The sequence below is a fragment of the Phaseolus vulgaris genome, chromosome 2 (genome assembly GCF_000499845.2).
Source record: "Phaseolus vulgaris cultivar G19833 chromosome 2, P. vulgaris v2.0, whole genome shotgun sequence".
Lineage (NCBI taxonomy): Eukaryota > Viridiplantae > Streptophyta > Magnoliopsida > Fabales > Fabaceae > Phaseolus > Phaseolus vulgaris.
The window spans coordinates 37,060,482-37,074,342 of NC_023758.2; the positions used below are offsets into that span (position 1 = coordinate 37,060,482).

Sequence of the window (13,861 nt, forward strand, 5' to 3'; positions counted from 1 at the left end):
TTACATTTTCTAATTATAAAATAACCTTGAGGTATCAATTAAATGACATTTTAACTTTAAAAGGGTAGTTGTATAAAGTTGTAAAACTTTTATAAAAATTATACAAAAAAAATCAACAAAATAGCATAAAGTTAAATGATTGTCATCTAAATGAATTAGTAAAATAGTTTAATATTCACAATAATTTTATAAAAATATTTAAACAAGAATGATAGACTACATGGAAGAAAAGTAAGATTTGTTCTATACATGTTCACTTAAACGAGTTACATTTAATTCTTTTTCAAACATTACTTGAAAGATTTCTTATAATCAATTAGAATAAGTATTTTGTATCTATCACTTCTAACTTAGAGTACATTAGTAAATTTTTCTTTATCTTATGAAATAAATAATATAATATTCTTTAATAACTAAATCATTTATAACTTTTTTAAGTATTATTTACTCTATGACTATTGGCGAACAAATAAAGAAGTTTGAGTAAGAAATGGTCAACTCTCTTAACAGAGAGAATTTACCATGAAGAACATTCCTCACGAAAGATAAATTTCACTAAATGAAGAATTCGCAAAAGATAGCTCTCTCTTGAGCTAAAAGGCATGGTTAGATGGTCTAGTGGTTATTGTTTCATTTCAAAAGTTTTCATTTAAAGAGAATATATTCTCATTGGATCAGTAATCCATCACAAAGGGAAATTTGTCCTTTATAGACATTTTGAAAAGAATTGTTGGATCTTTAATGTAGCTTTTGTGCTTTTTTAATTGTTAGTTAGGCATGTGCCAAACTTTTTTTAGATACTATTCATAAAAGTCAAATACTATGCAAAGATGTAGGTCTTGAAATATGTAAAAGCATGCTTGGGTGGATAGACGATACAAATCCTCTCATTGACACAAAAACATGTTCCTTTTGTTAGAATCTTTCTTGAAATTTGATTCATCAACTTGCATCATCTATAAATAATTTTTCATATTCTTGTATCTTCTAACTTAATAAACATGTCTTGTTTATAGCTAGTACCACATGGACGATTTTGCATAATAAGTTTGTGTATGTGTGAGTGATTTTTGTTTATATTCTTCAACTATTGAAATTTGGTTCATCAACCTACATCATCTATAAATAATTGTTTATGCTCTTGTATCTTCTAACTTCATAAACGTGTCTTGTCATATGAGCTTTATCTATACTTAGTACCTGATGGATGATTTTCCATAATAAATTGGTGTGTGTCTGAGTGATTTTTGTTTATATCCTTCGACTTATTATCTTAATATTTTTAACATCTAACAAATTCTCAATAAAACATTACTTTTTTAAAACTTATTTATATTTATTAATGATGTGATAATGGAAGAGGAATAAGAGGAGAAGAGATTTTTAAGGGAGGAGAGGCTACTCAAGGAGTATTTACAAGGAACATTACTAAAAAAATAAAGAAGAAAAAATAATAAATAATTTCAAAGAAGATTTACATAGAGAAAAATTAAACAACTTGAAAAAGGAAATTAGAAGATGCAAAAAGTTCAATAATATTTTAGTAGTTTTTGCATAGAAGTTTCAAGAATGTTATGGTAAGTTCTAGGAAGTTATGGAAGGTATAAAAAAAGTGGAAGTGAAATCACTTAACTAACTCAGGCTTAAGAAGGTTAAGCAAGTTCACACATAACCACGCACTTGAAAATTATAACTTTATTTCACACATATGTCACTTCATATGAGGTGGCACGTGTCACTTTAAAAGGTTGCATATGATTTATTTATCCTGACTCTTTAACCCTTTTACATTTGTAAACAAATGGATCCCTCTATATACTCTTCACACTTGAAATTTTATTAATTAAAATTTGTGAGAATTTGGTTTGAGAGCTTCTTTAAGTGGTAGATCTTCATTGCATTTATCCGAAAGAGACTTAGGTGGCATGCTCTTTCCATTTCATTTCCTTAATCATCTTTTTGTTTTTCAATTTTTTTTTGTGTTTGTTATTTTTGTGGTTAAGGGAAAACTTTACTAGTTATTTATTTTGTGATTCAACTTTACAAAATTACCTTTTTGGACGAGTAAATAGAACATGAATAAAGTGGATCATGTATATTGTATACATAGATAATATTTGTTTTGACATTGGATTTTGCATCACATTGGATGTTGAATAAAGAGTGGTAGCTCACTTCAGTTCTTATATGGACTAGATAGTTATATGAACAATATAAATTATTTGAATAGAAATCAATATTGTATGTTATTATTAGACAAGTTATAATCAAATTATGAGACCAAATGTACTAAAGCATTACATCAAAGCATAATAAAATGTATGAGAACATGTAAACTTGGTATGACATGAAGACTAAATGTATCTTTATCCTTATATTTCAGCTTATTATCAAAGCATGTGATGAAAATCAAATGTATAAAAAAATTATACTAGAGCATAATAAAATGTATGAGAGCATATAGTCAATTATATTGTAGCATAATTAAAAGTATTTTAGCATAACATAAAGAAAAAAAGTAATATAAAAAGTATGAGAGGGTGAAAAAAGATAACATGTTTAAAACATAACTTTCTATTTACATCAACACACATTTTTCCCCTTTTTGACATAATTAAACATTTTTGACATTATAAAACAATAAGGGATGAAAAGACTAATGAAGAACATCATGGTTAGGAAATTGGTGGGAGTGATAGTAGAGTTAATGAAGATTACTCATGAGGTAATAATGGTGGTTTGGTTGCTCGTAAAATTAGAGAGTTGGATTAGAAAAGCAAAAAAATATATAGAATGCTAGACAATTAAGCTATGTTTTGTTGATTTTTTTGCATCAATACCATTGAAAGTCACTACAAGAAAATTGTAAATTTTCTACAACAACATATTTATCTTTAATTACTAAAATTTGTAAGTAATAGGCATTTTTGACATATTTTTATGAAAAAATATGTTGATTATTTTTTTTAAAAAAATATTGATAAATTATATATATTCAATGGTAATATCAATGGATGGTTATTGGGAAATTATTGTAATTATCAACTAATGTGCATTTATCTATGTAGGCAAAGACTTCATGTTGACTTGCACTAGAAAGGAAAAGCTCCAAATTAGTTTTTTTTTAAAATATTGGTGTTATTCGATTTGTTATTTCCTGAAATTGGCAAAAAAAATTATTTCAAAATTGGACAAGTCGTACATGTGGAGTACGAAATAACTTAACAAAAATTGTCATCTATGGTCATGACTTTTGAAAAGCAAAAAAATTATTCAAATAAATCGTATATGCAGCATACGACTTTAAGCTAATTCACACTCTGGTAGCATTTGTGCATAAATCATATTTGGTGCATACGATTTTAATTAGTATTAGCTGAAACTCGTGAAAAATTAATTAATATTGTGTAACTGAAGTCGTACATAACAAGTACATGAAGTCATACTTTATGTTGACGACTTCCGTTCAGTAAATTTATTTTTTTAGGGAAGAAAACTTGTTATTTTTTTTTAAATGGTAGAATAATTTAAAAAATATTTAGTTGTGTTATTGTAATTGAAAATAATATATGAAAATTAATAATGGTGGTAAAACACTAAGTTTGTGACACTAAAAAGAAACTATAAACCTTAATCGAAAATCTTAATTGGAAACCTCCGAAAATCTTAACCAAAAACGGTAAGTAGTAAATTTTAAAATTGGAGAAACCTAAATCATAAAGACACATGTAACTGTAGCCCATAACCGTAAACTTGTAAAAATAAATCCTAAAATTCGTTATAGTAAAAAATTAAAGCCTAAAATTATTTAACCGATGAATGAAATAGTACTCAATAATTTTTTAAATATGTTGAAAAATGTTATGAAAATTTGTTTAATATGTAGTAAAATATTATTGTGTATTTATTTAGAGTGATTTGTTATTAGTATATGTGTATATCCGACTTTTTGGTTAAAGTTTCCGTACATATAAGATTTTCAATTAAGGATTTTGGTTTATTTTTAACGTCTCAAATTTAGGGTTTTACCACCATTATTAATTTTCAACATTCTTTTTAATCAAAATAACACAACTAAATATTTTTTAAATTATTCCATCATTTAAAAAAATTAACAAGTTTTTTTCCTTAAAAAAACAATTTACAAAATTGAAATCGTACATGATAAGCACGATTTTAGTGGAATATGATATAACTAAGGTTGTCAACACCAAATACGACTTCAATTTAACAGTTTTAGACTGAAGTCATACTTGTCATATGACTTTAGTTACACATCATTATTTTTCACGAGTTTCAGCTAATGCTAATTAAAATTGTATGCACCAAATTCGATTCTTGCACAAATGTTATTTGAAATGTGATTTAGCTTGAAGTCGTATGTTGTATATACTATTTCCTTGAAAAAAATTTACTTTTCAAAAATCGTGAACATATGAAAATTTTTGTTCAATTATTTCGGACTCTACCTGTACAACTTGTTTAATTTCAGGATAATTTTTTTTTCCATTAAAAAAATACGAAATCGAATTACAAATTAAAGAAAACCTCCAAATTTACTTACAGATTGACCATACTTATTAAATGCACATGAAAACTTCTTTTGTATTTAATGTTATGAATACTTGTTGTGAGTTTTGATAGATAATGACATAGAGCAAGAAAAAAAAGTGTAAACTCTAAGTATGATACAAAGAGGAGAGTAGGAAGTAACATTGTAATAACAATTATGGTTCTTACCACTTTTATCTTCTTTTATATATTGTATATATTCATATCAATATTTTTTTTCGTTGATGATAAAAAAATTCTCACAAATATAGTTAAATTAACTACTTTTTTAACATTGAATATATTCTTATTAAAAGACATAAAAAACAATATAATTTTTTATAATTCTAATTCTCAACTCACCTTTGTTTGTTTTTTTATGTTATAATAATTTGTAGCTCATGTCGAAGTTCGTGTATGCTGTATAACATAAAGCTAGCATGGTTTTATTATACCTACACATAATGATACAAATTGACATTTGTATGACATGCATAAGAGCAAAGCAAGAGGTAACAAAATTTGGGAAATGTTGTGCAGATTCACTGAAATTTTGTTTCCTTTCTACTTTTCTCTACAACTTGAATTCTGTAATATAATGTTTTTAGTTTTTATAAATAATATTTTAATATTTTTAAATTTAATTGTTTTGAAAGAAACTTTACAACTATGGAAAAAGCTTCCTACATGCTCCATGTCTGAATTGATTAAAAATCCTATTGTTCTATTAAAAACTTGTTTATTTTGTTCTTGTAAATCATTTGAATAAATGAAATAAAACCATTACATATAATTCTTTATAAAAAATATGATTTCAATAGAGTTAACTATTTTTTAAGAAATATAAACCAATCATGTTATACTTATTTATATATATATATATATATTAGATATTTTTGTATTGAAAAATAATACTTTGATACTTTTTGAAAAAATTATATCTACTTTACAATTCATTTTAATAATATAATTATATATATTAAAATTTAAATTAAAAAAACAAAATATTATTAAAATATTAATATTTTGAATTATCAAATGAGTATTTTTTATTTGATTTGTGTTAAAGTATCACCACCATTAGGCTAAGTGATGGAGCAAAGTGTAAATTCATAATGTTTATTTTGAAAATAAATATGTTTTGCATAGTAAAAATATAAAAACATTAAACTATATTAAACATTTATGTTTCACATAATTAAACAATTTTATTGAAATTGGATATATTTTTTTATAGGCAGAAAATTTTATTAATGAATATGAAAAATAGATAACTACTTTAATAAAAAAATATTTTGTATTATTTTTACAAGTTAGATTTAATCTAACATATAAAGTAAAAATCTTATGATACAACTAACAATAAATATGTTTTGCATTTTTCTTAAGTTAGATTTAACATATTACAAAGTAAAAAAACTTACTATACAACTGATATATTTCACATAAGCATGATAGTGTCCTACACGTTAATAAAGTTATGAATCGATAAGGGTTTTTTTCATTTGTCATCATTCGATTTATTCCAATCTTATATTTTAACAATTTTGTGAATTAAACGTGACATTATTTGGATATAAACATGACTAAGAAACCATTAACTCATTCTATGGAAAAAATTGTACATTAGTTTTCTATATATGTCAAAATCACAACAGTTGTCATTTAGAAGTATTAATTTACTATAAAAAAGAGAAATTAAGGAATGTATATATGTCAATAAAAGTAATTTCATAATGATCTCACATAAAATAAATATATCTTACTTAATCTCGAAGTTTGTTAAATTCATATTTACTTAAATAGACTAAATTTTATAACAACTTTTTTTAACTTCTTTTTTCAGGATTCACCTTATTTAAATAATAAATTATCCATAATTATTATTTGTCAATTGACCAACTTTGACTTGGTCTTATTGCATCATAATATCTAGCATTTCATGCTTGTCATACACAAGGACCTTTCATTACCTATTTTTGATAATGTCTTAATAAAGAGGGAGTTCCTACTATATTTTTGTTTTAGTTGGATTGAGTTCATCTCCCCATAAAAAAAAGTTATAAAAATATTATATTTACTTTTGATGTTTTATCTCCTTAAATGAATTTATCCAATTCAATTAGGATCACTATTTTTCACATACTAAAAGTCTCATACTTAAAAAACAAGTTGCATATAAATAAAATTAATTACATTATTTAGACCGTCTAATTTTTTTGCATTGTGATTCAATTATGTATAGTAAAACTTTGTAACACTATCATTAAAAAATATTATATATAGAATAAATTTGATTATTTGAATATATAAAAATAAACTTTGTTTTAGAATAATTTTTAATTAGTTAAATATATTAAAAATTATTTTAAAAACTCCATCATAATTCGTAAAATTAGAAAAATTGATCAAAACATATTTAAAATATTACAAAATAATTTAATCAAATCGTCCTTGTAGATTATATACTGCAATAGGAGATAATATACCGCAATAAAAAATAACTATAAACCCATCACCATTAATGTTATTACAAAAGTACTATTCTTTATTAACCCAAATATCCCATTTTTTATGTTGAATTATGCTTATAAGCTCAAAAGTAATTTAAGAAAAATATCTTATTTAGAAATTTAAGTTTGTACCTAAAGATTTAGCTGCAAGAGTAAACCAAAAATTGAAAAAAATACTAATGGATTAAAATGTTGAAAAAAGAAAAAATAAATAAATTAAATAAATGTTGGCGTAGTGGTGACGAATCCGAAATAATGAAAAAATATAAAAAAGAAATATTGATAGAAATTTAAACACTTATATATATATATATATAAAAGAAGAAGAACAATAAGAAAGAGGAACCCCCACAGAGACAACACTTTCTGTCTTTTGATAACAGTGTTTCAACCATCAAACACTTTCAAGAACCATTTTCTTCTTCAATGCGTCCACCGCGGAAGAAGGTGAGTTTTCGCTCCGGCGACAAGGTGGAGGTGTGTAGCAACGAGGAGGGCTTCTTCGGCTCCTACTACCTCGCCACGGTTGTGTCGGCTCTCAACACCGGCCTTTACGTCGTACGCTACCACACGCTGCTCGAAGATGACGAGTCCCAACCGCTCACGGTAACCGTCTTCCCCAAAGAGCTCCGCTATAAGCCTCCGCGCATCGCCGCCTCCTCCTTCGCGCTCTACCAGCGCGTCGACGCCTTCGACAATGACGGCTGGTGGGTCGGCGAGATCACCGGCAAGGTCGGCCTCAACCACTACTATGTATACTTTTCCACCACTCACGAGGAAATCCTGTACCCCGCCTCCGCAATTAGGGTTCACCAGGAGTGGATCAACGGCCAATGGATTCGCTCCAATTGATCAATTTACGTTTCAATTTGATGAATTCGTGCAAGGAATCGTGGATAGATTTCTTGTTGTGGGTTTTAATTTGAATCTGTTAGAGAATGGAAGATGTGCACTGTGTCTTTTGTTGTTTATACATTTAATTGTACTTCCATTTGCTTATTCTGCTGATTCAAGTCCAACCTCATTTCCGTTCTTGTCTTTTAATTGTTTTCTTTTTCTCTTAATCTTGCTGGGTTAGTTTCTTTGACTGTGTTGGATTGTATGTGTTTCTTGGTGAAATAGGTGTTTTTTTATTAGATTTTAGGGGTGGGAAAGTTGGGGATACCAGGGGCTGTTATGGTGGTTTATTGAAAATCAAATTTGAAGAGAAAGAAAGAGAAAAACTGCAATGTTGCACAGTGTTTTGACCTTTTGTGTTGATGTAGAAAGGAACAAGAAACGTGGGTTCTTTTGATTTGTTAAAAACCATTTGCAATTTTTGTAGTGAAATTGTTAATGTCATAAACTATTTGCGGTTCTGTTACCCATTGTTTTTTTGTTCCTGATGAATCTATATAGAATGTTGTTGTTAATTAACTTTGATGATTTGGTTTTCCACTACACCCTTTTGGGTGTTTCAAACTCTAGTTAATGGTTTTGGACATGCATTTTACTTGGATAATTTTAGTGTTTACACTGTGAAGAGTAATATAAATTTTAGTGTTCTCCGATAAATAAATTATTGGTGATACTACATTATTGCGAGATATATTTTATCAATGGAGAATGATATTTTCACATTGAAATTTTTCTTTCACACTCCAATTTATAACCAACAATGTTATTATTTTATTTTTATTTAATTTTATTAGTAGAATATAATCTTTTATTATTAAAATGAGACAAAAAAAAAGTGTCACACTTTCAATTTTACTTTACAACCCTTTTAATAATAAAATATTACATTTAATTAATAAAAAAAATTAAAATAAAATCATTTAATTAATAAAAAAAATTAAAATAAAATAATGATGTTAATTGGTCGTTAAGTAGGAGTGCTAAAATAATCTCAGTTTTAAAATATTATTATTAATATTAGTGAAAACAATCGTGTTTATATAAATTTATATTTTATTTTAATAACTACAAATATGTACAAATATTATTAGAAAACATATTTCTTTTTTTACTACACCTATTAATATATTATGATCAAAACATAGTTAACTTAGTAGTTATATGATAATAACTTAATCATGATTAAATATATTTAAAATTTATATCTTAATTTATAATATTGATTGATTTATTTTAATAAAAGAATTTATTATATAATAATTATAATTGTTTAGTGAAATTCAACTTTAAATCGATAATTTATGATTTTAATAGAAGAAGAGGAGAGACTCATTTGTTATAATTTTTTAATACAATAATTTTTTTTCATAAATAATTACTTTGAAAAGTTAAAATTATAAAAATAATTATTAAATTAACTAATTTTAATATCTATTTTTTTCTTATATATTTTTCATATCAAAATTTGGTGTTTATACCACATTAATTCTATTAAAATTAAATGTGAAATAAATTAATTAGAATTTGTACATTTCTTTTCTCAAATTATGTAGATGTCACATTTTTATCATTCAATTATTTTCACGCATTTTGCAATCATAATTTCCAATTTTCACACATTTAGAACAAAATGACAATGTTTTGGAACATAAATGACAATCTTTTTGTAACATAAAGACTTTGTTTAAAAAAAAGCATTATTATTACAGAATAATAATATGTGAATCATGATTGTATTCTTTCAAACAATATACATTACTTGAACTTTTTTATTTAATTAATATAAGTAAACATAATTTATTCTATTAAAACTAGATTCATCAATTAAATATAGATGAGAAAAAATATTTTAATAATATGATCAAATTTCAAATCATTTATATAAAAAAAACCTACATGTACCCTAAACCTATATGTATATTAATGAGTATCTAACATTTTTTAAAATAATATAAACTATTTTTTCAAAATAAAATAAAAAATGGAAAAAAGTTAATATATACTTAGACATGTCACTTTTGTAACATTCTTATATTTTTCCATATCTAATAACTATAATTTGCAAAATATATATATATATATATATATATATATATAATTCTTTCATACAATGTTTCCAAATATATTTCTCTTCATAGGAATGTTAAGTATATACACAAATATTTAAAACACAATATTCATAATAAATAAACATTTCTATCATTCAACTTTTCACCGAGGAGTTTTATCACCTTTAACATCATTTGTTTCCGTGTAAATATATGATTATCATAAATTAAAGAAAACAACCACAAACAAACAAAAGAGTAAGCTTGCTATTTTTAAAACTTCTAACATAAATATAACTTTAAATATTCACATAAAGCCATCAATCTCATGCATTTCCACATAACCATCAAGTGTCTACGAAAATTCACAATTCATTTTTCTCATGTTAGACTTCTACTAACTCACAACACATAGACACTTGACTCTACTTTCAGAATGTTGAATCAAGTGGTGTTCAAGTTTTGAAGAATCCAAATCCTTTGAAGGATGTTGAAGCCTTGACTGTGCTTGATGTTGCTGTGCTGGTTTAGCTTAGTTCTGGGGTAGTTTATATGTTGTAATCCACCCTTTGATTAAATCTAAAGCATTAGCATTCTCAATCTTTGTGAAAGTAAAATGTTTTCAAACTAAGTTAAAACAACCGATTGTTTTATTGAAACAACCGATTGTTTGTACTTAGGTGTTTTGAGGAAAAGATTGAAAACTGTTTTTAAATGGTTGAACTGTTAAGTACCAAAACAACCGATTGATTCGAGGAAACAACCGATTGTTTGTTTTGGGACCATAACAGAAAAACTGTTTTTTGTTTGACTGAGCTTTAAATGATTTAACTACTTATGCTCCAGTCATTAAATGCTTTGACCAATCTTTTAATGCAATTTAAGAGTTTGTTAAGATTTGATAACAAACTACATCTTTGAATATATTCAGAAAAACAGATTTGAGATTTAAGAATCTTTGAAAAAGTTTTTGGGTCCGTTTGTCTTTTCTTTGCAATTGGCATCAAGAGCTTGGTTCTTGAAAGTTATTCAAGTTGATACTAAAAACCTTTTTAATGGCTGATAGACTACCTTTTGGGAAATGTGCTTCAATTAACAGACCACCTTTGTTTTGTGGTTTAAACTACCAATTTTGGAAAGTAAGAATGAAAATATTTATGGAATCACTTGATAAAGGAATTTGGGATGCAATTGAAAATGGTCCTTTTATCCCAAAGTTTGAAAAGGATGGATCTGTCATTGAGAAACCATGGTCTCAATGGACTGATGCAGAAAGCAAAAAGGCCAAATTCGATTGCATTGCCAAAAATATTATAACCTCTGCTTTAAATTCTGATGAGGTTTTCAGGGTCTCGTAATGCAAATCATCAAAAGAAATGTGGGACACTTTGGAAGTCACTCATGAAGGAACAAATGAGGTGAAAAGAGCTAGAAAGCATGCTTTTATCCAAGAGTATGAAATGTTTAGAATGCTTAAAGGAGAAACAATTGTTGAGGTGCAGAAAAGATTTACGCACATCATCAATCACCTTATGAGCCTAGACAAGACCTTTGATAAAGAAGAGCTGAACATCAAGATCTTGAAATGTCTTGATAGAGCATGGCAACCAAAGGTAACTGCTATTTCCGAATCTAAAGATCTAACATAATTAAGTGTTGCTTCTTTGTTTGGAAAGCTTAGGGAACATGAGCTAGAGATGAATAGACTCAATGTTCAAGAGAGTGAAGATAAGCACACAAGGAGCATAGCCATGAAAGCATCCAAACACAAGGGAAAGCAAGATTCTAGTGATGATAGTGATGAGGAAAACCTTAGCTTGCTGTCAAGAAAATTCAGCAAATTCCTAAAGAGAAACCGCAACAAAGACAATAACAATAATAGGTATGGAAAAAAGAAACCCAATGAATTCAATTCAAATAACTATACTTGTTTTGGTTGTGGTGAGCAAGGTCATATAAAGGCAAATTGTCCAAACAAGAGCAAAGAGAAAAAGACTAGTTACAAGGAGAAGAAAGGCAAGACAAAAAGAGCCTACAAAGCTTGGGATGAAAATGAGGTGTCATCATCAAGTTCTTTATCAAGTGAAGATGAAAAAGCAAACATATGTTTGGTAGCTGAAAATAATGATGAATCTTGCAGCTCAAGTGAGGTAAGTTCATGTGCTTCCTTAAATAAACAAAATTATAGTGAATTGCTTGAAGCTTTTCAAGAAACACATGATGACGCTAATAGATTGGTTCTTTTAAACAACCGATTGAAAGATCTTAACAGTTGGCTTGAAAAGAGAGTTAAATCACTTGAAGAGGATCTGGAAAAAGCAAAAAGTGATTTTGAAAAATTGGAAAATCATTTCAAAAATGCCTCTTGCAAGTGTGATACTCTCATTTGCAAAAATTGTGAAAATCTTGAGAAAAATGTTCATTATCTTGTTGAAACTGTGGACAAGCTTTCAAAGAGGAAATCAAACTTTGAGAATGTCTTGGCATCTTAAAGCTGTGTTTTTGGAAAGGCTGGTTTAGGCTTTAATCCACAAAACAAGCAAGATAAGTTTTCAAATTTTTTTTTAAGAAAATAAGAAAAACAACCGATTGTTAAGATGAAACAACCGGTTGTTACATGCTTTTACAGCATGAAGAAAGGTCACTCTGTTAGGTTCTGTAAAATAAGGAAATATTATGTTCCAAGAGGTTTTATGAAATGGATTCCTAAGGGATGTGATGTTTCTAACTGCAAAGAAAAGACAAACGGACCCAAATTTGTAAGGGGACCTCAAAAAGAGTCAAAACCAAGGCTGTAAGGTCTGGAGGAAGGCTAGAAGGCTGGTTTTCTGGAGACAATGATCTCATTGAGAAGTATAGTATGAAACAAGTATCAAGAAGATAAACAACCCCAAGGTTGTATGCTTTGATTGGCTGAAAAGTCAAAAGCTTGATAATGTAAGAAGGCTGCTCAAGGATCAATCTCTCAGAAAGTTCCTGGAGATGAAGAGAAACATTTATCCAGATTTGGTGAGGGTGTTCTACACAAACTTGAAGTTTGAGGGAAACAATCTAGTCTCTCATGTGAAAGGTGTAGAAATGGAGATAACTCATGAAGTATGAACTGCTGTTGCTGGTCTTAAGTTCTCTGGTATGAGAATCAACAAGGGAAACCTTGGTGTGGTGGAGGATTTTAACAAAATCCAATTCTACAAAAGTTGTTTAAAGAATAAACATGCTCAAGTTAGTACATGCTCGGTTGGAGGTTTGAAGCTTGACGAGAGATTGCTTGCTCTCATTGTAACTTGGATTCTAACTCCAAGGGGGAGTAATCATTCTGTGCTAACTGAAGAATATTTGGTTTATATCTTTTGCATCACCAAGAAAATCAAAATCAATTGGATCCATATCATCAAAGAACACATGCAAAAAGCCATGAGGTTAGGTGATTATCATTATCCATATGCTGTTTTGATATCTAAATTTCTACTCTATTTTGAAGTTAATCTTGAAGATGAAACTTATGAGTTGGTCAAGTCAACTCAAGAGTTGAGCAATGATGGGTTTTACAAAAGTAGGTGGAAAATGGATAAGCAAGGATGGTGATCATGGTGCCTCATCTAGTGGTGCTGCTAATCTTGAACAAGATGAACCTGCTGACATGGATGTTCAAAATGAAGATCAACCTGAAGATTATCAAGATGTTGGACCTAGTGCTGGTGCTAGAGATCAGGAAGATGGAATGCCAACCATGTCTTCTTTTGAAAGATACATGATCAATAGGCTTGATACATTTGGGGAGAATCAAAGAAATCTTCATGATCTGTGTGTTAGCAACTTCCAGAACATTGATAACAGATTCAACAACATGGA

General features: G+C 27.6%; 1 protein-coding gene across 1 annotated transcript; it reads left to right on the forward strand.

Moving 5' to 3' along the window:
- The first annotated feature begins 7,490 nt into the window (after window positions 1-7,490).
- On the forward strand, window positions 7,491-7,916 carry LOC137809447 (protein AGENET DOMAIN (AGD)-CONTAINING P1-like). Its single transcript, XM_068610556.1, has one exon. The coding sequence runs from the start codon at window positions 7,491-7,493 to the stop codon at window positions 7,914-7,916; it is 426 nt and encodes a 141-aa protein (XP_068466657.1).
- Window positions 7,917-13,861: the final 5,945 nt, after the last annotated feature.